Source organism: Stenella coeruleoalba (genome assembly GCF_951394435.1).
Source record: "Stenella coeruleoalba genome assembly, chromosome: 10".
Classification (NCBI taxonomy): Eukaryota; Metazoa; Chordata; class Mammalia; order Artiodactyla; family Delphinidae; genus Stenella; species Stenella coeruleoalba.
The window spans coordinates 65549908-65575581 of NC_137156.1; the positions used below are offsets into that span (position 1 = coordinate 65549908).

General features: G+C 44.3%; 1 protein-coding gene and 1 long non-coding RNA gene across 4 annotated transcripts in view; both read left to right on the forward strand.

The window, feature by feature from the left end:
• Positions 1-262: 262 nt before the first annotated feature.
• Positions 263-1578, forward strand: LOC307192959 (cathelicidin-4-like; the record flags this gene model as incomplete). Its single annotated transcript, XM_079934336.1, is given in 6 exon segments — positions 263-275; positions 278-459; positions 1090-1173; positions 1175-1198; positions 1342-1413; positions 1549-1578. Coding segments are annotated over 6 exon segments (405 nt in total).
• Positions 1579-3584: 2006 nt separating this feature from the next.
• Positions 3585-25674, forward strand: part of LOC307193278 — a 94345-nt gene continuing 72255 nt past the window's right edge. For all 3 annotated transcript variants that reach the window (XR_013830268.1, XR_013830269.1, XR_013830270.1), the window contains exons 1-2: positions 3585-3710; positions 18480-18564. This is a non-coding gene — a long non-coding RNA (uncharacterized lncRNA). The remainder of the gene's footprint in view (positions 3711-18479; positions 18565-25674) is intronic.

A 25674-nucleotide genomic window follows, 5' to 3' on the forward strand; every position in this document is an offset into this window, starting at 1 on the left:
CTCCCCATGGGCCCCAGGAGAGGCCAAGACGTTGTCAGGGAGATAGAGAAACCATTTCTTCACCTTCCAGAGGAGGCTTCCCGCTCCCACTGCCCAGCAATCCTGTGAGGTAACGCAGGGGCTGAAGAAAGCCCGGTGAACACCCTGGAAGGTAGCCAGGGATGGGGCAGGTCAGGAAGGCTCCTGGTTGAGCCTTTGCATCAGGCCCAGGTTGAGCATAAAGGAGGGTCCTGCGTGCTGGGAGGAGGCCGACTTGGGGACCATGGAGACCAGAGGGCCAGCCTTGCCTTGGGGCGGTGGTCACTGTGGCTACTGCTGCTGGGACTAGTGGTGCCCTCGGCCAGCGCCCAGGCCCTCAGCTACAAGGAGGCTGTGATTCGTGCTTTGGATCAACTCAATGAGCGGTCCTCAGAAGCTAATCCCTATTGCCTCCTGGAGCTGGACCTGCCTCCCAAGACCGTGAGTCAGGAGGGGCCTGGGGAGGGGCCTGTCTCCCACTAGTGTTGGCCACACTGTCATCCCCTTTGCTCAGGCTGTACCTCCTGTCAGGAAGGGACTTCTCCCTCTAGGTGGGCTCCCACCTCTTCCAGGAAACCTTCCCAGAGCTGGGTCCCCTCCCAGCATGAGGCTTCCTGCCTTAGCATCTCTACTGTTGGAACAGGCGCCCTGTACACCCCTTTTGGGCCTAAGGGTTCTCTGGGAGCTTCAGGGATAGAGGGGGGTCACTGGCTCTGCCATGTGACTTCCCTGCTTTAAGTCCCCTCTTAACTCGGTGTCCCGCTACCAGGGAACGACTCTGCTCAGCCTGGAGGTGCCAGTGACAAGGTCTCTCCCTGCAGGCGACCCCTGACTTCCCTCAGCCCCTCAGAGGTTCAGGTGGTCTCATTAGAGCTGGTCTTGTGCTGTTCTCTGTGTGCCCACAAGCCCAGGAGTGGGCTCTGTTCCCTTCCCCTGTGCACCCAGCACCAAGCCCAGGGCCAGGCACACAGGAGGGGCTGGAGAGGCTGCCATCTAGGTGGGGGCAGGGAGACAGATCAGAGAAGGAAGCACGAACCTCAGTCCAGTCTCCCCACTTTGATCCTTGACCAGGATGAGGACTCAGACTCCCTGAAGCCTGTGAGCTTCACAGTGAAGGAGACCATGTGCCCCAGGACGACCCAGCAGCCCCTGGAGCCAGTGTGACCTCAAGGAGAATGGGGTGAGGCTGGGGGCTGGGGGCACTGGTGGATGCTTCCCAGGGAGCCTAATAGGGGGCTCCGGGCAAGATTTCCAGTCCGTAGGCTGAGTTTGGGAGGTGATGGCCCGGGGGGTTCCAGTTTGACCTCGAGCCTCCCCTTCCAGCTGGTGAAACAGTGTGTGGGGACAGTCACCCTGGACCAGTCCAAGGACCAATTTGTCATAAACTCTAATGAGGTGAGTGGCCCCTTCTGTGTTATGGAGCTGATAATGGGTTGGGTTGTGGAACATCCTTTGGATCAATTACCTGCTGCCCCTACGAGGGCAAAGAAAGGCCCCCCAACCCTGGTCCCTCCCTCACCCAACCCCAAGGTCTCCAGGACTGGCTCTGCCATCCCTTAGAGCAGTGGTTCTCTAAGTGGGGTCCCACCCGGGAACTTGACAGAAAGGCAGATTCCCAGGCCCCACTCAGACCTCCTGAATCAGACTCTGGGCTGGGGCCCAGCCATTTGCATTTTCACAAGGCCTCCAGGGGATTCTGACTGTGCTGAAGTTTAAGAGGCATTGACTGAAGTCATGGGCTTTCAGCCCCTGCTCCAGTCCAGCTTTGTTGGGATGGGCTTGTGACCCTGGGAAACCCCTTGCTATCTGTGGCCCCCAGTTTTCTCATGTCTGTGTGTATAGGTATTCAACCACCTGCTCCAAGTGTCACACTGGAAGTGGATTAGGGCTCCAAGCTTCCTGCAGTGGCCCAGGAATGGGGGTGTTCAGGTGGGGTGTGGACCTGTGTTAATCTTGAGCCAATCCCCAAAAGAAGCCTGTTTCCTCCTGGTTCACAGATTCGGAGTGTGGGGCTATTTCGATGGCTGGGTGACTTCCTCCAGAGAGGTGGGAGAAGGTAGGTAAAAAGACTGAGAGAATTGGTCAGAGAATCAAAGATATCTTTGGGATATTTCAGCCCAGTGAATACTGCTAAGAATCAGCTTATCCTGGCTCAGACTTTTGGACTCTGAAAAATAAATTCTTCTGAAAACAATTTCCTCCACATTCAAATTCACTTATCTCCCCTCCTTCATCTTACCAGGACCAAGTCCTTAACTCTGAGAGTCCTCTTGGGTGTATGTGTGTGTGAGAGAGAGAGAGAGAGAGAGAGAGGATCACTCCTGTCAATACAGAGATGGGTGAGGCAGCTGTTCCTTCCAGGAGGGCATGGGGAGAGGTAACAGGGCCAAGAGGTCCAGCACAGCGTCTCCATTCTCGGGTCCCTCTCGTGCCCTTCATACACCTCTGCCCTCCTCCTCCAACGCCCAGTAGGGACTTAATGAGAACTGCTCTGTGTGCAGTGCTGGTGGGGATGCTGTCCCTGCTCACATGGAGGTGACAGTCCGGAGGGGCCAGGCATTTGTTAAACACTCACAGAGATGCAGTTCAGCCTCAGGGCTAAGCCTGCAGTTACAATACCCATAACGTTTTGCTTCCTCTTGACAGTCGTAACTCTGGAAAAGTGTGCCCCTCATGGCTTTTCCTCTGGTATTGAACACATCACTGTGGCCGTTCCTCAATGCTGTTCAAACAAAAAGCAACCACACTCATTGAAAGAGGGATCAGATTTGTGGTTAGAGTATGGGTGGAGATTGGATGAAGGTTGTAAAAAGTACAAACTTTCAGTTATAAGATACAAAAGTACAGGGATGTAATGATGACTATAGTAACACTGCTGTGTGGTATAGTTGAAAGTTGTCAAGAGAGTAGATCCTAAGAGTTCTCATCACAAGTAAAAAAAAACATTTTTTTTTTCTTTTCGTATCTATATGAGATGATGGATGTTAATGAAACATTGTGGTAATCATTTCACAATATATGTAAGTCAAATCGTTATGCTGTACACCTTAAACTTATACAGTGTTGTATGTCAGCAATATCTCAATGGAACTGGAAAAAAGTACTTTTTAAGAGTGTAAAAGGATTATTGCAGCAAAAAGTTTGTGAACCGCTGCCCTAGAGAAACTCTCCATGGGTGTGCAAGGAGACACACAGGATAACAACCAATTGGAATACTGGTCTAATTTTACAATAGATACCATACAGCTGTGAACAAAAATGAACGGATTACCGTATATCATTAAAGAAATTGTGCAAAATTAGCTAGTAGATACGTTATAAGGCTATTTATAGAATGTTTAAGAGCATGGAAACAAGACTACGTTTTGCTTAAACATTTATAGAATGTTTAAGAGCATGGAAACAAGAAAACGTGCGGAGGAGAAATCAGCAGGTTAACGCGAGAATACAGTCTTTCTCCGACCCGTGGGGGTCGCGTTCTGTTCCGAAACTACGCTTCCCGGCAGGCCACGCGCTGCGCCGTGACGCACTTCCTGCAGATGCACGTCCTTCCCTCTGCACCGCCCGTGGCCAGGGGCGGGCTGTGAGATCGCTTAGCGACTGGACGCCGACGGTGGTACTGTTATTGCCGCTTTGCCTACCCAGGCGCAGATGTGGACCTCGCGGGAGCAATTCCAGCTTGGCAGTGGACGGTGAGTCGGGCGAGCTGGCGAAGTGCTAGGGCGAGAAGAGGGTGACCGCGCTCCCCGTCTCCCCCCGGCTCTCCGACCTCAGGCGCCGGGCTGGCGTGGGCGGTATCCGAGGCTGAGGCTGGTCCTTCAGGAGGTGTGGAGATGGAGGGTGCGCGCTGTGGGCTGTGCAGCTCACCCCTCCCGACTGCTCGCCTTCTTTGTGGTTGGGGCGGGGTTTCCTCCCTTGGTGTCCAGTACCCTGTCCTCGTGGTTTGCAGCTACCTCTCCAAATCTCCCCGCCTCGACTTCCGCCGCGGGGGTCCCGTTTGCGCTCTCCACTCCGGCAGCCGTTGGTTGCCAGTGACTATTGAACGCTTCAGGTGTGGCTAATGCTACTGATGAACTGCCTTCTTAATTTTACTTCCAGTTAATTAATATCTATCTGAATAATGAAGAAGTCTAAAACATTTTTCCATCAGACACAAGGTTATTGTTTTGCTGAGACTATACTTCCCTTTAATCCTTGAAAATTTAACGTCTTTTTGAGATGTACTGTAAGTGTCAAATGCACACCTGATTTCCAAGAGATGGTTGGGGGGATTTCCCTGGTGGTCCAGTGGGTAAGACTCCGCTCCCAATGCAGGGGACCCGGGTTGGATCCCTGGTCGGGGAACTAGAACCCACATGCATGCGGCGCCTAAGAAGTCTGTATGCCGCGACTAAAGATGCCGCAACCAAGATCCCGCGTGCTGCAACTAAGACCTGGCGCAGCCTAAATAAGTAAATAAAATAAATAAATATTTTTTAAAAAGAGAGAGATGGTTGGGAAAAAAGTATAAACTATGATAACTTTTTAACACTATGTGTTGAAATGATAATATCTTAGATATGTTGGGTTAAATGTTATTAAAGGTAATTTCACTTTTTATTTTTAAAAAGATTTATTTATTTATTTTTGGCTGTCGTTGGGTCTTCACTGCTGCGCGCCGGGGCTTTCTCTAGTTGCGGAGAGGGGGTTACTCTTCATTGCGGTGCGCAGGCTTCTCATTGCGGTGGCTTCTCTTGTTGCGGAGCACGGGCTCTAGGCGCGCGTGCTCAGTAGCTGTGGCTCACGGACCCTAGAGTGCAGGCTCGGTAGTTGTGGCGCACGGGCTTAGTTGCTCCGCTGCATGTGGGATCTTCCCGGATCAAACCCGTGTACCCTGCACTGGCAGGTGGATTCTTAACCACTGTGCCACCAGGGAAATCCCTAATTTCACCTTTTAAAAAACTATTTGAGAAGGCTACTAGGGATTTTTTTGTTTTTTGGTTTTTGGCCTCACGGCAGGGCAATGCGGAATCTTAGGTCCCCGACCAGGGATCGAACCCATGCTCCCTGCAGTGGAAGCGTGGAGTCTTACCCACTGGACTGCCATGGAAGTCCAGGAAATTTTAAATTACATGTTTGGTTGGCACTGTAGCTCTCATATTGCTCTTGGATAGCGCTGCCCTGTGAGAAGGGATATTTTTGCATCTGGTAGAGACTTCATAGCCTCTTGGGGAAGGCTTCCTAGAGGAGCTGATGTGTCTGGAGGGCATTCTTACCCTGTCTTGTCTGAGGGGTCTGTATCTACCACATTGCATGTTTCTGTTGGAGGTTCCTGCAGAATGGCTTTTTCAGCCCCTTTTCCCTAGCCACCATGAGCCTTCCTGGGGTGGGTTGTGCTGTAGAGAGAAAAGTAAGGACATGATGGTGATTTGAGAGCATGAGATTGGAGGAGGATGCATCTCTCACAACCAAATGTCTCCTGAGACTCATGTTTTCTTTTCTGCCAAGGTGAAGAAGATTCTAATGGTTTGGTTTTAGAAGCCATGTTTACACTTTTAATAGATACTGAACTGCCATGTAGATGGTAGTTTGCTCCCACCAATTATTAAAGAGGCACTGTTTCCTCACTGAGTTGAGATGCCATATTTGCCACATACTATGATTAGATTGCCCTTTCTTCCACCCACCCACCCACCCACCCATCCATCTATCCATCCATTCATTCTTCCATCCTTCTTACTCTGCAGTCTGAATTGTAGATATGACCAATCTGTGATTGACCTGTATCATGAGGGAGGGGGGAAAAAACCTTAATTGCTTTTAGGCACTTAGATTTTTGGAGGTCACTTGTTGCCAGAGCATAACCTAGCTTATCAGTCAGATAGTAATCCTTTTCTCCATGTCAGTCTGAAAAGTCTGGCTTTTTCAGTGTGAATTCTAGACGTCTGGTCACTCTGCATTTTCATTCAGTCATTGGCTCGATAGGCATTTATTGAAGCAGTGATAAGTGAAGCTGCTCTGAAACCAGAAGCTTAGATACTAGGCTTGGCACTGCCACTTGGGAGTGATACAGTCTTGTGAGCACGTGACCTGACCTCCCAGTTCTTGGTTCCCTCTTTTGTGAGATAGAGGTAGCAGCAGTATTTACATCATGGCTTTGTCATGAAGATTAATGAAGCAGTGGACTTAGCACGGTGCCTGGTAAGTGGTACCTGCTTAATCAGTGTTAGCTACTGCTAGTGGTAGTTCTGGAAGGAGAAGAGCTGTGTAGGATAAGTTATGCTGAAGTAATAAATGACCTCAAATCTCAATGGCAGTCTAACAACAGCAGTCTAACTGGAATCCTATCTAACCCTTAGTGGGTTAGCTTTGGCTCTTGGGTTAGCTTTGGCTCTACTTCGTGTCCTTTCGATCCATGACCAAGGGTGAAAGGGCAGACCCTATGTGGGCAAGGAGCACTGTGACAGAGGGAGAAGAGTAAGAGAGATGAAACCACACGGTGGCTCTTAAAGTTGCTGTTTAGAAGAGAGACATGTCATTTGCACTCACACTTCACTGGTGAGGCAAGTCACTTGTATGTGCCTGATGTCAGTGGGTGGGGAAGTGTAACTCTTGCAGAGAAGGAAAGCAAATACTTGGGAATAGCACAATCCAGTCTGAGGAATTTACCCTAATTGCTAGGATTACAAAAATGTCTGAAGAACTGTATTAAGCACTGTCAGGGACAGGTAGCTGGAGGAGTCCTGGAGAAAATAGGATAAGTCGGAAAAAGACTGTAAGAACATGAAGTTATATCTGGGGGCTTTCTTCTTTCTGTTCCAGCTTTTATAGATTGGTGAGAACAAATTGGCATAGTCTCAGGGTCAGAGTTTCCTCTCTCCTAAAAAGTCATATTGAAGAACTTCCCTGGCGGTCCAGTGGTTAAGACTCTGCTTCCACTGCAGGGGTCATGGGTTGATCCCTGGTCGGGGAACGAAGATCCTGCATGCCACGTGATGAGGCCAAAATAAATAAATAAATAAATAAATAAATAAATAAATAGTCATATTGAAAAGAGTTCAATGTATGCATCCCCTTCTTTCTATTCTGTTTCATTACTCTATCGCTGCACTACTGCTAAAGCACTTTACTATGGCTTGATAGTGTGTTGTCATATTTTAGAAGACAAGTCTTCTTAGTCTTTATTTTCATAATTTTCTTGACTATTCTTATATATTTTCTTTAAAGGAATTTTGGAATTATCTTGTCTAGAGCCATAAAAAATCTCTGTTGTGATTCCGACTGGTGTTGCATTGAGTTTATTTAATTTGGAAGGAATTGATTGGCTTGCAGTATAATTCACCTTGTCCAGAAGCATGGTATGACTCTTCATCTACCTGCATATCCTATTATGATCTCCTGAATAAACTCACATTCTAGAAGGGAGATAGATGGAGAAACATAAATGTAAACATGTAGTGTGGTGTGATTGAGAAGAGACCCAGGTTGGACATAAGAGGGAGTTACACCTCTGCCTGTGACATTGGAGTATGAGTCAAGGCTTACTGGAGCAGGAGAACCTGAGTGGTCACAAAGTGACAGTAGTCAGCAGTGGACTGAGACTCTAGTCAAGGAGTCTGCAGCACTTCAGGTTCTGTAACAGCAGTTCCCTAACACTGCTTGCCTTTCTCTGGGCCATGTTGCTGGAGGTCTTTGACTCAGGTTTGTGGTGAGACAGATAATGCAAACTTCTGATGGGGTCATATGCCTTACAGATACTGAAATGGAAGATAGACAGCTTCCCAGAAGACACTGTAGGGCCTGCGGTTCTACCTAACTGATGGGACTTGGTTCAAAACTCAGTATTGGGCTTCCCTGGTGGCACAGTGGTTGAGAGTCCGCCTGCCGATGTAGGGGACACGGGTTCGTGCCCCGGTCTGGGACGATCCCATGTGCCGCGGGGCGGCTGGGCCCGTGAGCCATGGCCGCTGAGCCTGCGCGTCTGGAGCCTGTGCTCCGCAACGGGAGAGGCCACAGCGGAGAGAGGCCCGCGTACCGCAAAAAAAAACAAAAAACAACTCAGTATTGTAGAAACTCCTTAGAGCACAGGGAATTGACTACAGCTGGAACCTAGACCAGCGGAGCCAGAAGCTGGGCATTGCATGCCCTGCACAGGGTCTGAGAATAGAAGCCCAGGTACTGTTCCGTCATGGCCATGGTATTACCTGCCGCTTCCATGAAGAGTTGGAGACGTGGGAGTAGTGGGGGTTGTTGAAGTCTCTGCCTTAAAAGAAATAGTATGCTAATCATGGGGCTTATCCAAAGTGGCTGAGCTATTTGGTGCTAGCAGCAACCTGATAATCTAGACCTTGGGCTGCTAGCTGAGGACCTGATCTCTTCCCCTCCCCTCTCCTCCTCTCCTGTTCCTTAAAGATGGCTGACAAAGGCCAAAGTGTGATGGGAAGAAGGGAGGGAGGCTGTGCCAAGTGGTCCTGAGTGAGGTAACTGGCGGGAGCCACAGTGCTCAGGTGGCTTTGTAGCTGGGCACTGCTGATGGAGGGGAGCCTCTGGCTGCTGTGTGGCTCCAGTAGGGGCCTTTCCCTCTCTGGCACTCACACCAAGGCAGGTATGGATATTGTGGGGCTGAGGGTCTCAAGTTTTGGGGGACTTTGGGGATCCCCCATTAAGGTATGTTGTTCCCATTTGTGATTTTCCAGGGGGGCAGGGGGTGGTGCTTGTGGAAGCGGAGCTGGAGGAGGTGGCTCCCCCTCTCTGATCAGGCCCGTGATACTTCCTTGTAGCCAAAGCAGCAGCCTGTGGGCTACATAGCTACAGCCTGTGTGGTGGATGCTCAGAGCTTCCCTTGATAGACTAACAGGTGAGTCAGTGAGCTGTGTCCAGCAGGTGGTACAAGGGTTAAGAGAATGTGTGGAAAGATTTAACAGTGTAGGATTGAGGCTGCTATATTTAGAAGGCCTGCTTGCAAGATTGGCCCTTTGCTGGCATCTGGGAACTTGGCACTTGACCTATTCCCTAACTAACAGGTATAGTTCACTGTACTTTGACACCTGCCTTCCTTCTGGGAGTCTGGAATTTTTATAGCTTCTCAGCAGAGGGTGCCTACATGACTTACCCCCAATAAAAACCTTGGGCACCTGAGGCTTTAGTGGCCTTCCCTGAGTAGAAACACTGCACATACGTTACTGAATTTTTCACTGTTGGAAACTCACTTTGTCCCCTTTTGGGAGGGAGAGAGCATGAGGAAGCATGTGCATGGATTTCTCCAGACTCTGCCTGTGTCATTTTCCCTTGCTGATCCTGTTGCATATCTTTTTTGCTGTTATAAACCCTAACTGTGACTACAACTGTGTTGAATCCTTAGAGTCCTTCTAGTGAGTGAATGGGGGGGGTGATCTTGGGGACCCCTGATAAAGGGATCCAAGTAAATGTAATTTTGGTATCAGTGCCAGAGAAGTTTGGAAGCCAAGGCATTGAATGCCTAGCACCTGGCTGGGAAGCTGTGCTTGAGCCAAGTTCTCAGCAGGGCCAAACTTTACTCTTTCGAAGTGGCCAGAGTTGAACCCCTGGACTTAAGGAGTCGATGAAAGGAGACACTACACAGTTCAGCAGAGGGGAGAATACCAGTGGGAAGAAAAGAGTTCCGCATCACCCATAGGGCCTATAGCAACCGGTACTCCATTGCCAAAGATGCTCCCTTGCCCTAGTCCTAGAGACCACTGGCACCCCAGAGACCAGTGGCGGCTGCAGATCAAGTTCATGACTGTCTAAGAGGGAAGGTGTCTAGACCTCTTAAGTTATAGGCAGGAGCGGATGGGCACTGAGGTATTGAAGGGGAAGATGGGATTGGCTCTGACACTCCAGTGATGCCAAAACTCTTTTGTGGAACCAGGATTCCATCTGAAAGCCTAGCTGTCAAACCTGAAATAGTGACTGTGTCTCCAACTGGGAGAGGCATAGTTCCTCCCCAGTGCCCCGCTCAAGTCTGGCAGATATGAGTCCTGTGGATGTCTTTCCTGTCAAGTATTCAACTACCAAGTCCTTGAGGCAATGGGCAGTATCTAGGGCAGGCCTGGTATGGTAGTCCCCTGCTAGCCGCTACCATACCCCAGACCTAATGGAAGATGTGGGACCTCAAAGAAGCAATTCCCTGTGCCCAGGATATCCCATAGGAGAGCTTAGAGACCCTGAAGGAAGTTGCAGAGGACAGAGACTTAAGGGCAGTGAGGGATCAGGACAGGTCTTCATCTGGGAAAATGCAAGGGTTTTCCCTGGTGGCTTGTCATGGTGGTGTTCTGGAAGGCTGCCTTCAAGCACCAGGTCATTTCTGGCCTGACCTGGGTCCAGTGTTTTGGTGATGGTGAGTTCTCTGAGGTGTCTCTGAGCAAGCAGGTGGCCCTGAGACTGCTCAGCCAGTACTTTAACCTGGCTACCTTCAGGAACCTGGTTGCTTATAGGAAGGCCATGTACCAGGCCTTGGAAAAAACCAGGGTATGAATTGGCAGGCCCTTCTCAGCAGTCTTGAAGAGCTGGAGATCAACCAGAGTCCATGTTGGAATGGGCCCATAGGGGCTTCAAGCTGATTGACCTCCAAACCAACAACTGACTAGCTGGTAAACTGAAGGTGGGTTGTGCAGGCAGTGAAACATGGAATCAAAAAAAAGGAAAACAGGACCTGAAGACGCACAGCTGCCATTTCTGACAACTGCCTGCCATCTGAATGCCAAAAGTCAAATTGCTACAATAATGGCAAAGACCTCGGGAGAAGACCAGAGTCCAAAGCAAATAACTTTGGATATAACAAACAAGTGCAGTCTAGAATAGGGCTTGGCAAACTTTTTATGTAAAGGGCCAGATGGTAAATATTTTAGGCCTTGTGGGCTTCATGGTTTCTGTAGCAATTACTCAACTCTCCTGTTGTATAAAAGCAGCCAAATAGGTAAATGAATGGACATTGCTATGTTCCAATAAAACTTTATTTGTGGACCTTGAAATTTGAATTACATATGATTTTCATGTGCCATGTGATAATATTCTGTTTTTTACTTTTTCAGCCGTTTAAAAATATAAACACTTCTCTTAGCTCATGAATGGTATAAAAACAGGCAGTAGACCAGATTAGTTCTGTGCATAGTTTGCCAACCCCTGGTCCAGCACTTAGCTCTTTGTCCTGTGGTAGGCGCTTCTCTGTCTCCTTCTGTCCACTCTTTGAGGATGGGCTCTACCTCTGCCCAACGTGCCAGGTCCAGTTCAATTGAAGGACAGTAAAATTGAAGAAGGTAGAGACAGTAACCACCATGTTGAACTTTAAAAGGAGAATGATTTTCCCTGTTGTCACGAATGGCAAAGATATTTTGTAGTACACTGAGCTAGAAAGGATCTTTGACTTCCTTGAATGCTGTGCAGAGTGTCCAACATGGACAGAGGCACCTGCTGGTGAAGTCCTGGACTGTGCCTGTCATCCAACACCTCTTGCCGCTCAGTGGTCTCATGATGGGGAGAGAGGATGACACCTAAGAGTCAGTTGAGGGATCCTCAACTGTGTGAGGCTCAACTCAGCTGTGTGAGGCTACTCTGTGTACCTCAGTTTTCCTACCGGCTTAGTGGGATCAGAGCCACCCTGTCTCTGGCAGGGGGAGGCTCTGAGCAGACTGAGGAGCCACCTCCTTGTGTGCTGCTCAGATCTAGCCACTGGGAGTGGTCAAATGTGGTACTCATTTTTTTCTTCTAAAACTTTAGAACTTGCAATAGTAAGATTACTGGATTTTTTTTTCCTCTCTTGCATTTATCTTCAGGAACCTCGTTGCTTATAGGAAGGCCATGTCAGAAAAACAGTAGCTAAGTCACTCAAACCACAGTGCTAACTATGGTTGTGACTTGACAAATTGCCCAAGATCCTTATCAAACAACACTATAGTTTTATTTTTTAATTTTAAACTGCTTCATTTTTCACAGGGATGTGCAGTTCTGGATGAACGTGTAGATTTGGGACATTTTACGGGACAGAATGATGGTTTTCTAAGGCATGTAGGAGGCTGTATTGTGTAAATGTCTTTCTTGAATCATCTGACACATTCTCCTCAGCTTAGTACAGAAGCCAGGGTTGTTGTTGGGGTCCATTTAGAGTGTTTCCCCAGATGGTGATTATTTCAACAGAGCTGACGTCATCATCACTTTGAGGGCCTTTTTTTTTTTCCCAATACCGAGGACAAGGCCACCCTTGGCTAAATCCCTCCAACTAACCACACTGTAACCCTCTGAGGAGCCCAAGAAGGAGTGGGTCAAATTATAAGCTTCCATATATCTTGTAGACAGGTATGCCTTATCAGTATCTCCCTCTCTTTCTCACTGATGTGGGGGGTGTCAAGGAGGAAGCTTAGGGCTACTGCTAAGACCCTCCTTTAGTGATGCCTTCTGCAGGGATCAGAAACATGTTCTTTTTATTTCCTCTCATTGAAGAGATGGCAGGGAAAGCTTAAGCTTCCACCCAAGATGGTTTCGTGTGTGTGTGTGGTGGTGGTGTTTTTTTTTTTCTTTTTTATTTGAGTATAGTTGGTTTACAATGTTGTGTTAGTTTCAGGCACCCAAGATGTTAAAGCCTTGCCTTTTAAAATTCCATGGTAATTTGTTTTTTTTTAATAAATTTTTTTATTTTTTTTGGCTGTGTTGGGTCTTTGTTGCTGTCTGCAGGCTTTCTCTAGTTGCGGCGAGTGGGGGCTGCTCTTCAGTGAGCAGGGGCTACTCTTCATAGTGGTGCACGGGCTTCTCATTGCAGTGGCTTTTCTTGCTGCAGAGCACAGGCTCTAGGCATGTGGGCTTCAGTAGTTGTGGCACACAGGATCAGTAGTTGTGGCACACAGGGTCAGTAGTTGTGGCTCGCGGGCTTTAGAGCACAGGCTCAGTAGTTGTGGCGCACAGGCTTAGTTGCTCCATGGCATGTGGGATCTTCCTGGACCAGAACTTGAACCCGTGTCCCTTGCATTGGCAGGTGGATTCTTAACCACTGCGCCACCAAGGTAATTTGTTTTTAAGGGGAGTAAGGCAAGCTGTATTTTAGAAATGCTGTTGTAGTGGTCTTTAATACCTTCTACTCTTTACTAGTGCTCTTGTATATAAAGTAAGGAAAAATGTTGAAATTTTAAAAATTCATTTTTCTTAAATCACATTTATATTTCTGTGTATAAAATTTTCATAAACTTTTTTTTGGGGGGGGGTAACTGGAGCCATGTAACAAGTATGGGAAAAAAAACTATGCCTTGTCGGAACAGTTTTGCTGGTTTTTAGGGTGGAAAGATGATGGGTACTTAGAATTTACCATATTATATTTAATTAAGATCAGTATTTCTTTAAAAACATAAGTAAACAGGGAAGGGGTGTAGACCGTAGAGGTTAACTCAGGCGTTATGGTGAGAGGTGAGAGGAGCTGAGGTCCTGGATGGGATAAGGAGGGGCTGAGACTTCTGGTTCAGGTGAGAAGGCACAAGTGGCCACAGCTGAGACTCAGAAGGGTTCTCAGGAATAATCCTGATAGGCCTGGGTTCTCAAGGCTGCTGTTTCTTCCCCCAGTTCTGTCTTTTAAGGACTCTGCCAGACTTGGTAAAGAGGAGAAGCCTAGATATCTGGTGAGTTGGGGCCACCTTTCTCTTCTCTGAAATGCTAGCTTATTTCTCAGAGATTCAGCGCATCTCTCTTTCTTGGGGAGGGAGGCAGAGATGAACACTGAGGTGGCCATCAACGTTCATCAGATCAGCATTCACGCCTGTGTTTGCCGTTGTGCTAGGCACTTTAAAATGATTTCTGCATTTAGTTTTTTTTTAACTTTTTGAGCTTATAGAAAAACATAACTAAGTTTAATATGAAGAATTTAGGGCATTCTAAAACATAAGGGTAACTTTTAATAAAAACGTGGGGTTATTAAAGTCCTAAAATGCACTATTAAAGTTCCCTTCATCAGAGTTCACACAAATAATTATATTACCTTAATAGTATCTCATAGTCTGGTCTTATACACTGGACTTCTTTTTAACTATTACTGAAATTTTCAAGCATATCTAAAAGTAGAAGAAAAGAGTTAATGAACCCTTATGTATCCATCAACTTACTTCAGTAACTATCAACTCATGGCCAGTTTTATTTTTATTTTTTTATTTTTTTGTGGTACGCGGGCCTCCCACCGCTGCGGCCTCTCCCGTTGCGGAGCACAGGCTCCGGACGCGCAGGCTCAGCGGCCATGGCTCACGGGCCTAGCCGCTCCGCGGCATGTGGGATCCTCCCGGACCGGGGCACGAACCCGCGTCCCCTGCATGGGCAGGCAGACCCTCAACCACTGTGCCACCAGGGAAGCCCTCATGGCCAGTTCTGTTTCATCTCCAACCTTACTGGATTATTTTAAAGCAAATTTAAGACATGGTACTGTTTCATCCATAATTTCAGTCCTGTGTTTATCCTTAAAACAACTTTATGAGGTAAAGAGTGTCCCCCTTTGGGAGACGTCTGGTTCAGAGGGATTTCATGACTTTCTTATAATCACACATGAACACCTAAATTGAACTCAGATTGCTCTGACTCTCAAAGCCATGAGTTTTCTGTGAGGCCTTCTTGACTTTTTTTCGTCCTAGAAAACTATTCAATGATAAAAAGAACATGGAGAATTCACCTTCTTGTTCTGATGCTTCATCCCACCCTTGCTCCCCTGATCCCGTCTTCTTTTCTACACCAAAAGTATAATTTACTAATTCTTGGGTACAGGACTGTGTAAAATGCTGTGAACTAGCCAAACAGAATGTAAGTACACTGTCCTTATTCTCAAAGAGCCAGTAGTCTTTGGGAAATAATGCATAGAAATAGGAAATAATGACACCTGGTAATTATGATGAAGACAGTTAAAACAAAATAGTTCAGGGAAAGACATGACTAAGTGTTAGCCCGTAGCTGTTAAAACAATGCACAGCCACAAAGAATGGTCTTAGGTTTTGGATTGACAATCAAATTAATGGTACACAATGCATTTTAACTCTGCATTAAGTCTAGGTAGCTTCGTGAAAGGATACAGGACAGAAAACATAGCAGCTACATCACTGGTATTTTCCTCAGGGAATTTTGCATTAGCGATGGTCAGTTTCCACGCCCTAGGACCACAGATACCAACCTTGATTGTCAGAGATGAGAGTGACTTGGGAGCAAATCACTTTCTAACAAGGAAGTAACTGCCTTATTTCTGCTGCCTCCCCAACACTTTATTGAGATTGCTTTGTATAATCTAGGTCCTTTGCATTTTCATTTAAATATTAGAATCAGCTTATCAGTTTCTACAGTGAGATTATTATTTTTATTTATTTATTTTTTGCGGTACGCGGGCCTCTCACTGTTGTGGCCTCTCCCGCTGCCGAGCACAGGCTCTGGACGCGCAGGCTCAGCGGCCATGGCTCACGGGCCCAGCCGCTTCGCGGCATGTGGGATCCTCCCAGACCCGGGGCACGAACCGGCGTCCCCTGCATTGGCAGGCAGATTCCCAACCACTGCGCCACCGGGGAAGCCCCCAATGAGATTATTTTTTAATATAAATTTATTTATTTATTTTTGGCTGCGTTGGGTCTTGGTTGCTGCGCGCGGGCTTTCTCTAGTTGCGACGAGTAGGGGCTACTCTTTGTTGCGGTGTGCAGGCTTCTCATTGCGTTGTCTTCCCTTTTGGCGGAGCACGGGCTCTAGGCACGTGGGCTTCAGTAGTTGTGGCACGTGGGCTCAGTAGTTGTGGCTCGCAGGCTCTAGAGCACAGGCTCAGTAGTTGTGGTGCAAAGGCTTAGTTGCTCCGCGGCATGTGGGATCTTCCCAGACCAGGGCTCGAACCCATGTGCCCTGCATTGGCAGGCGGATTCTTAACCACTGTGCCACCAGGGAAACCCTACAATGAGATTTTGATTAGAATGGCTTTGAATTTTTACATCAGTATGGGGGAGAACTAACATCTTAACATTATTGAGTGTTCTGGTCCATCAACACAGTATATCTTCACTTATACAGATCTTTATCTTAGGAATCTTACAGTTTTTGATGTACATGTCCGGCACATATTTTGTTAAATTTATCTCTCAGTATTTCATTTTTGTTTTGATGTTAGTGTATTGGAATGACACTATTTTTTAAGGTTTTTTAAAATAAAAATTTAATTTAAAAATAGTTTCAGATTTACAGAAAAATTGCAAGGGTAGTATATAAAAAGAATTCCCATATATCCCACATCTAGTTTTCTCTGTTATTAACATCTTACATTAGTATGGTATTCTTGTCACAATTAATAAACCAATTTTTATGTTATTATTAACTAAGTCCATACTTTATTCAGATTTCCTTAGTTTTTACCTAATGTCCTCTTTCTGTTCCAATATCCCATTCAGGCTATCGTACTACATTGGTTGTCATGTCTCCAAGGAGGTGTTTAGGTCGGATATTTTATAGATTGTCCTTTAATTGGGATTTGTCCAATTTTTTTTTTTTTTTTACATTTGGGACATTTATTATTACAAAAATAAACATCCAGCGTTCCTGTAACCAGAGAAAGTAGGTACAAATCCTCATTATTTTAGGCGTCTCTTTGAGTAAGAGATACTGTTTTAGTATTCTTCAGCTGTCATACCTGAATATCACAGATTGGGTGACTTAAACAACAGACATTTATTTTCTCATAGTTTTGGAGGCTGGAAGTCCAAGATTAAGGTGCCAGCAGGGTTGGTTTCTAGTGAGAACTTTCTTCCTGGCTTGCAGATGGCTGCCTTCTCACTGTGTGTCCTCACATGGCCTTTCCTCTGTTCACATGCACATTCCTGGCATCTCTTCCTCTGTTTATAAGGACACCATAACTTTATGACCTAATTTAACTTTAACTATCTCCCGAAAGGCCGTGTCTTCAAATGGAGTCACATTGAGGGTTAGACTTCAACCTATGAATTTTGGGGGGATGCAGTTCAGTCCATAACATTCCATCCTCGTCCCCCCCATTCACATCCTTCTAGCATGCAAAATACATTTACCCCAATCCAACAGCCCCAAAAGTTTTAACCCATTCCAGCATACTCCAAGTCCAAATTCTCATCTATTTATCATTGAAATCAGGTATGGGTGAGACTTGATGTTTTTTCTGATTAGACTGAGATACAGTTTTCTGGGAGGAACACCACAGAGGTGAAATACTCTTCTTATCACATCATGCCAATGGTAGATAGTATCAGCATTACTTACCACTGTTAATGTTAACCTTGATCATTTGGCAGAAGGAGGGTTGTCAGGTTTCTACACTGTAAAGTTACTACCCTGCCTTCCCCATAACTTATACTCTGGAAGGAAGTCACTATGCAGAGCGCACTTGAAGCGTGGGTACAGTCTACCTCTTGGAGGGTCGAGTAACTACATAAATTGTTTGGAATTGTTCTGCATGGGAAATTTGTCTATTCTCCTCCATTTATTTATTTATTTGATTTATTCATTTATTTATATCAGTATGAGTCATGGTTATGTATTTTATACTTTGGGTTATAACCCAGTATCACTTTATTTTGTTGCTCATATTGTTTCAGGAGCTCTTTAGTTGGTTCTTGTGTCCCTTTGACGTACTCCCATTATTGTGGGTTTTTGCCTTTTTTAAGTACTTCCTTACTTTCTGGCTCTACAGTATGCTCCAGGCTCATTTTGTTTATGTCCTGCTCCAGTCCTCAGATCAGCCGTTGCTCCTTTCATTGGAGAATGATACTAGAAACCAAGATCTGTATGCTAGGTGCGCCCTTTGCTACTGGAGTGTCATTGATTCCAGGCCCTCTCGGCTGACAGAGAAAAGAAATGTGATTGTGTATACTAATCTCTGTATATACTCGTTTATAAATATTTCTTTATGTAATTATATTAAGCTAAAGATGAGTTTGTTCTGATGCCTCCAGCTCAAATCCATTACCACATGGATCATTCTAGCCTCCTCACCTTGCTTATTTATAACCTCCCACCAACAGTGAGAAACCTGACTTCCACTATTCACCATCCATTCACTTAATTTTTCAATTCCAGTTTATAAGTATAGTGACTTCAGAATTGTTTACCTGTGCCCCTGTGGAAAACAACTTTATCAATTAGCATATAGTACTTACTTATATATAGTTCCTTTTGTCTACAGACGCCACTCATTTCCAAAGTAAGCTACTTAGATTAGCTCCTTTTTTCTCCACCACCTTTAGGGAGGTTATTTCACATATTTGTAATACATTTTTTTCACATTCTTCATTCCATCCTGGGATCCCCTGACCTCCTAAATGAATTTTTAAAATTTACACACATTAAGGTTTATACTTCGTGCTGTAAGGTTCTGGGGTTTTGATAAGTGCATAGTGCCATGTATCCACCATTACAGTATTATGCAGAATAGTTTCACCCCTCTAAAAAAAATCCTTGCTTCACCAGCCAAACCCTCCTGTTTTTTTTTTCCCTTTGGCTGCACCACACAGCACGTGGGATCTTAGTTCCTTGACCAGGGATCGAACCCGTGCCTCCTGCAGTGGAAGCGCAGAGTCTTAACCGCTGGACCGCCAGGTAAGTCCCTGATTTTGTTTCTTTAGCCTGTTTTTAAGGTGAGTTACATTGATTGCTTTTCAAGTGTTGAACCAGCTTTGCAAACCTATAATAAGTCCCCCCTGGTTGTGGTGTATAGTTCTTCTTATACATTTTTGGGTTTGATTCACTTGTATTTTGTTGGGGGTTTTTGTGTCTGTATTCATGAGATATACTGATCTGTGGTTTTCCTTTCTAATGTCTTTGTCTGATTTGGGGTATTCTAATGTCTTTTCTGGTATTAGGATAATGCTGACCTCATAGATGAGTTAGGAAGGGCTCCCCCTGCTTCTGTTTTCTGGAAGAGGTGTGGAAGTCTTTTGTGGTACAAAAGTTTTAATTTTGATGAAGTCCAGTTTATGTATTTTTTCTTTATGGATCATGGTTTTGGTGTCATGACTAAGAACTCTGCCTAGCCCTAGGTCTTGAAGGTGTTCTTTTATATTTTCTTCTAAAAGTTTTATAGTTTTACATTTAAATCTAATATCCATTTTGAATAATTTTTTGTATAAAGTATGAGGTTTTAGGTTGATGTTAATTTTTTTACCCATGGATGTCCAGTTGTTCCAGCACAATTTGTTGAAAAGACTCTTCTTCCTCTATTGAATTGCTTTTGCACCTTCATCAAAAATCAATTTGATGTACTTATGTTGGCTTCTTTCTGGGTTCTCAGTACTCTTTCATTGATTTGTGTCTATTCTTCCACCAATATTATGCTGTTTTGGTTATTGTAGTGACCAAATAGTAAGTAATAATTTTAATATCAGGTATAGTGACTCTCTCACTTTGTTCTTCTGCTTCCTTTGCCTTATCATATAAACTGTAGAATAAGCTTGTCTGTATCTACAAAAAATCTTGAGATTTTGATAGGAATTGTTTTAAATCTATAGGTGATTTTGGGGAGAATTGACATCTTCACTGTGTCAAGTCTTGCAAACCGTGAACATGGTGTGTCTCTCCATTTAGTTAGATCTTTGCTTTCTTTCATCACCATAAAGACTCTGTACAAATTTTGTTAGATTTATGTTTTAGCTATCTCATTTTTTTGAAGTGATTGCAAATGGCATTATGTTTTTAATTTGTTTCCATGTGGTCATTGCTAGTATATAGGAATGTGATTGACTTTCGTGTGGTCATCTTGTATCTTGTGGCCCTCATGGACTCATTTATTAATTCTGTGATCTATTTTGTAGATTATTTTGGATTTTCTACATAGACAACCATGTCATCTGCAAATAGGGACAGTTCTGTTTCTTCCTTACCAAATGTCTATGCTCTTATTTCCTTTTCTTGCCTTATTCCCCTGGCTGGAGTGTTTGATTACTTTTTGAGAACCAAAAATTATTTATCTTTAAAGTCAGTTCTCACTTAAATATAAAACATTATACTGCTTAATTATAATAAATAGTAATAACAAATATTTACTTCATGTCAGGCATTGATCTAAGCACTTATTAATTCCTTTAATCCAACAACCCTGAAAGTAGATGTCATTATCAAACCCATTTTATAGATGTAGAAACTAAGACAGAGAGGTTATGTAAGTTACCCAAGGTTACATATTTTATAAAGTAATGGAGCTGGGATTTGGATTTGTGGCTTTTGGTTCTGCAGGTTGGGTTCTTAACACATCCATTGTGCAAAAATCCTGGCTTTCCTTCTAGCTGAGCCAGTCTTATGCTTAAGTGAGGGAAGTAGAGGGGGAAGAGAAAGCAAGAAGGAAATGGAGAAGTTGCTGGAACATGAAAGACACAAGGTGTGAGCAAGAGAAAGTGTGAGACCTGATGTAAGAAGAAAAGGGGAAAGATTATTAAGAATATGAGGACCAGAATATGCCAGAAGAAGCTGGTCATGGAAAGCTTGAGAGGCCCCCATGCCACTCCCCCCATAGGTCTTGACTGCCTAATTGTGGGTCCCAGCTTGTTGTCTAGACATATGTCTTCCCTCCTACACTATACAAAGCCTGACTGCCTGGGCTGTCAGGGTGTGTTTTTGACATCCCTCCCCAAACCCACACACGCAGTGATTTCTGTATTTATACCTAGTTTCCCACTCTCAATTCAGCATCATTATTATTCTTTACTCCTTTTGCCACTTCTGTGTATTGGATTTTAAATCTATTTTAGAATCTAGCTCTGAAGCAAGACTGCCTAGAAGCTCTGGCTGGGTAACCTTGTGGCTCAGTCCACCACCTCAGCCCCCCAACTGTGGTCTTTGATGTGACAGAAGCTTAATTAGTTTAGTTGTAGAACCTGGAGTATACATCACCAACTCCTAGGGTGTGAAAAACCACTTAGAAGGTGGGCTAGATAGAAGACTGAAATAGACCTGAGAATAGGAGGAAGCAAGTCAGAAAATAGGCATTCAGGGTGATCAAAGATAGCTGAGAATGATGTACACATGTCCCTCAATTCCACAGACTGGAGGAGCTTGGTAGTTAAAAATCTAGGGCAAGGCAGTAGTGACACAGACAACCCAGAGGTTGCAGCAGATGGTAATGGATTAAATAATGCTTGAATTCAATAGAAGTAAGTAATTTGGTGACTACCATGAGACTTGAGGGCAACACCACCTTTTAGGCATAACTAAAGAGAGAAAATGTCTCTGAATATACCTATTCTAATAAGAAGAGACCTGATGAGAAAGCATGTGGTATGGTTCTAGTATGCAGAAAGTTGAAGCAAGGTTTCTGAGACTTGGAAGAAATAAAGAGGTGAGAGAAAACTGGTGCATGACGGAAGAAAAAGCAGCTTGCAGTGAAGAGAATAAGGACTCTGGAACCGTGAAGGACAGTTTTCCAGTCCTGTTGTTTTCTTGTCATTTGGGGAAGTTCTCTGGGCCTCAGTGTTCTTTCTCTGAAATAAAGACTGTAATATCATTCTTACAGTGATGATCTTGCGATGTAGTTTCATAAAATGTAAATATGTTCCTTAAAAATTTTTCCATAGGTTAAGGTTAAACTTCATTTAACTGGAAATACCATTCTCAGGAACCACTACTTGCCATCCTCCCTGCCAACCATTTTATGTATTCAAATATTGCCCTACACATTGAGCGAGAGGTTGGAGGGCTTTACAAAAGGCAATGTCAAAATATATACAGTGATAGGGATCTTATAAATCACTTTTCTCAAGCAGAGAAATCTGTGTGTGAGTGTGTGTGTGTGTGTGTGTGTGTGTGCGCGCACGCACACACCCAGTGACCTTTATTAAGCTGGCCAGATGTTCAGTACATAGTTAAGTCTTTTTTTAAAAAAAATACATTTATTTATTTATTTACTTTTGGCTGCGTTGTGTCTTCGTTGCTGCCCGTGGGCTTTCTCTAGCTGCAGTGAGTGGGGGCTACTCTTTGTTGCGGTGCGTGGGCTTCTCTTGTTGCGGAGCATGGGCTCTAGGCGCGAGGGCTTCAGTAGTTGCAGCATGCGGGCTCGGTAGTTGTGGCTCACCGGCTCTAGAGCACAGGCTCAGTCGTTGTGGTGCAAGGGCTTAGTTGCTCCACGGCATGTGAGATCTTTGCGGACCAGGGCTCAAACCCATATCCCCTGCATTGGCAGGTGGATTCTTAACCACTGCAGCACCAGGGAAGTCCCATAGTAGGTCTTGACCAGGCTGGTTCACTACAGTGCCCCACCTTGCCTCCTTGCCTGCGCTCCCCATCTCACCCAGACCCCACACATAGAGGCACCTCTCAGAACCCACACACATGACTGGTTCAGGCAGCAACTGTCTACTCCTGATGAATGCTCTTAGGCGTAAGCCTTCAGAGCGGCCGATAATTTGGCAATTAACCAGCAGGCTGAAGGAATACAGTTTGAATCCTTTGATAAAGCTTGGCGTGCCTCAGCACTATCTCCTTTTGTTCAGAGAAATATATTTTAATCAGTGTTAACAAATACTCATTCTAGACCTGGCATGAGGCACTCACATTTTTCTCTATAGTCCGAGCTGCCTCTTATTTTTTCTCTAATCTTCATCATTTCTTAATGCCCAGTATAAGCCCTGCCTCTGTGCTGCCTTTCCTTACTTCTATAGCTTGTCTTCTACCCTCCATTCGAATTTCATCCATTATAAGTTGTCACATTCATACTCCTGAACTCTGCTTTAATGTTTTCTCATTGATTCAAAAATAATTTTCCCAATTAAAATGTAAGTGTTTTAGGGCAAGGAGTGTGTCTTATAGATTAGTCCTGCTTTCTGCATGTTATAACACCAAACCAAGTGTGGAGTAATGCCCAACCCTGCAAACCCTCAGATCCATTACTTATGTAGTGAGATTCTTCAGGACAGCCAGTTCCATTCTCCATGTGAAAATTGTTGGTGACTTGATGAGTATGAATTTGTTGGTTGATTTAGGGACCAGTGAAATTCGAGGGTGTGGTTGTGATTTTCACTGAGGCAGAGTGGAAGAGACTGAGCCTTGAGCAGAGGAACCTATACAAAGAAGTGATGCTGGAGAATTTCAGGAATCTAGTCCTGTTGGGTGAGGGTATGTTCTCTTTCCTTAATTTTTCCATTCATATATTTATTGACCATATAGCCAGCCAATGTTCTAAGCTCTTAGAACACATCTCTGAATAAAACAATAAAGCATTTTTTTGGTCATTCTAGTATAGTGACATATACAATAAATAGCATATATAAGTAAATTATGTATGTTAGAGGATAATAAGCTCTACATAGTTTTAAAATATGTATAATATATACAAATATAAGTAGAGCAGAATAAGGGGGATCCAGGGTGCCGGGGTGTAGAGGCAGGGGTGGGTGATCAGGGTAGGCCTCTGTGAGGAGATGGGTGTGAGTAAAGGCTTGAAGGAGGTAAGGAAGTTAGATATGTGGATGTAGTGGGAGACTCTTCTGTGCTGGGGAACAACCAGTGCTGAGACCCCGAGATAGGAAAGGAAGGAGGCCGGCGTGATCAGAGCACAGAGAGCAAGGAGGAGAGGAAGGTAATAAGAGAGGCCTCTCCGTGTCCTAGAAGTTAAAAAAGCTTATAGTGTAATTAAATCTGTCCGTTTTGTGTTTTATAGGTTATTTGATATTATAATCATATTTGTCTTCATTTATTTAAAACCTGAAACAGATTATTTGTCTAGGATGGTAAATACAAAATTATTCTGGATATTCCTGCATTCTTAAGAGTCCTGTTTTCAGACTTGCACATAAATTTCTGTCAGAAGCTTTTTCAAGAATTTTCTCTATTTGGCATAGCTATGAATTAATTAGTTCTGATTTATTTTTGTCTGCTTGGATCTGTTACGAACTGTTTTCCTCGGTTTGAAATGGCCCAATTTCACTCCATTTGGCTTCTGACCTAGTTTCTCCATCTGTCTCAGTGAAGAGTCACCCATTTAAATTTGCTTTCAGCTGGCCAAACTAATTTGGTCTTGTTTTTACCTTGTTTCGTCTGGTGGTCTTCTTCTCTGTCTCTGTGCTCATGCATTTCATTGATTCTGAGAACTATATTAAAATTATCTCAAAGTAAATTAATCTTTACATGGAAACTTTGGATCCTGTTGGGTCCATTTCATACTTCAAACTGTTTTGCTGCACTTGATTCATCCTTCCTTTTCTCTATATATTTTTCTTTTATTGATGAATTACTTAAAACAAATCCCAAATAATGTGACATACCACTCCTAAATATATCACAATGTAACTAATAAATAAGGACTTTTTTTTATATGTAACCACATTATCTGTAGGGCTTCAGTATCATCTGACACTTGGTCTATGTTCAAATTTACCTGATCATCTCAAAAAAGTCTTTTTGAGAATTTGAATCAGGATCCAGACAAGATCCACACATTCCATTTTTTAAAAATATTCCTTAAATCTGTATCAGTTCTTCCTCCCTCTTCTGGTTTTTCTCTCAAGGCCGTGGATCTGTTTGTAATTCTCTGAATCTAGAATATAAATCTATTTTAGATAATATTCTAAAGTAGTTTTTACATAGTAGATCGTAAATCAAGGGAGAATAGTTTTGAACTTTATCAAGAAGTGTTCACCAGGGACTTCCCTGGTGGCGCAGTGGTTAAGAATCCGCCTGCCAATGCAGGGGACACAGGTTCAATCCCTGGTCTGGGAAGATCCCACATGCTGCGGAGCAGCTAAGCCCGTGTGCCACAACTACTAAGCCTGCGCTCTAGAGCCTACAAGCCACAACTACTGAGCCTGCATGCCACAACTACTGGTGCCCACATGCCTAGAGCCCACTCACCACAAGTAGAGAAAGCCCACGTGGAGCAGTGAAGACCCAGTGCAGCCATAAATAGATAGATAGATATCTAGATAGATAGATAGATAGATAAAATGCCATTTGCAGAAAAAAAAAACAGACGTGTTCATCAGCATGAAGAACATGGGAATTTCCCTGGTGGTCCATTGGTTAGGACTCGGCGCTTTTACTGCCGTGGCCCGTGTTCAATCCCTGGTCAGGGAACTAAGAACCTGCAAGCCGCGCAGCACGACTGGAAAAGAAAAAAAAAAGAAAACATCACATGACCAATGGCATTGCTGGTTGTAGTGTTTGAGTTACCACCCATACAGCACACCTGTGTCTGTCACCAATATAGTATACACATGTCATCAGTAAGGCACATCCATGTCTGTCTGCATTTGTAACTGTCATGTCCACAGTGATCTGCCTGTAGCTGTAAGCATCTCATTGCTTCATTATGTCTCCTAATGTAGTCCTGTGAAATTCATATTGAAATACATAATTTTTTATTGTAAATTACTTGCTTTTATTTCTCTTTTATATTTTGGTTAGGGCATTACATTCTTTTTTAAAAATTCTGTGTATGGGGACATTTTATTAAATATGAATCTCATTGCAAGACAGTAAATGAGATGTTACAAGACATAGACTATGAAAAGGAGCCTTTGATTCTGACAGTATTGAGAACGTGTCTGTCTTCTGCCTAACCTTTTAAGTTCTTTCTTAATTAACTCTGTTCCTATCACTTATTCATGCAAAAGTATTTATTAACTATTATATGCTAGGTCCAGTTCTGGGTTCTTGGAATATACCAGTAGTATATCTGGGAGAAGGGTGTTCCAGACATCGGAACCAGCCAGTGCAAGGCATCAG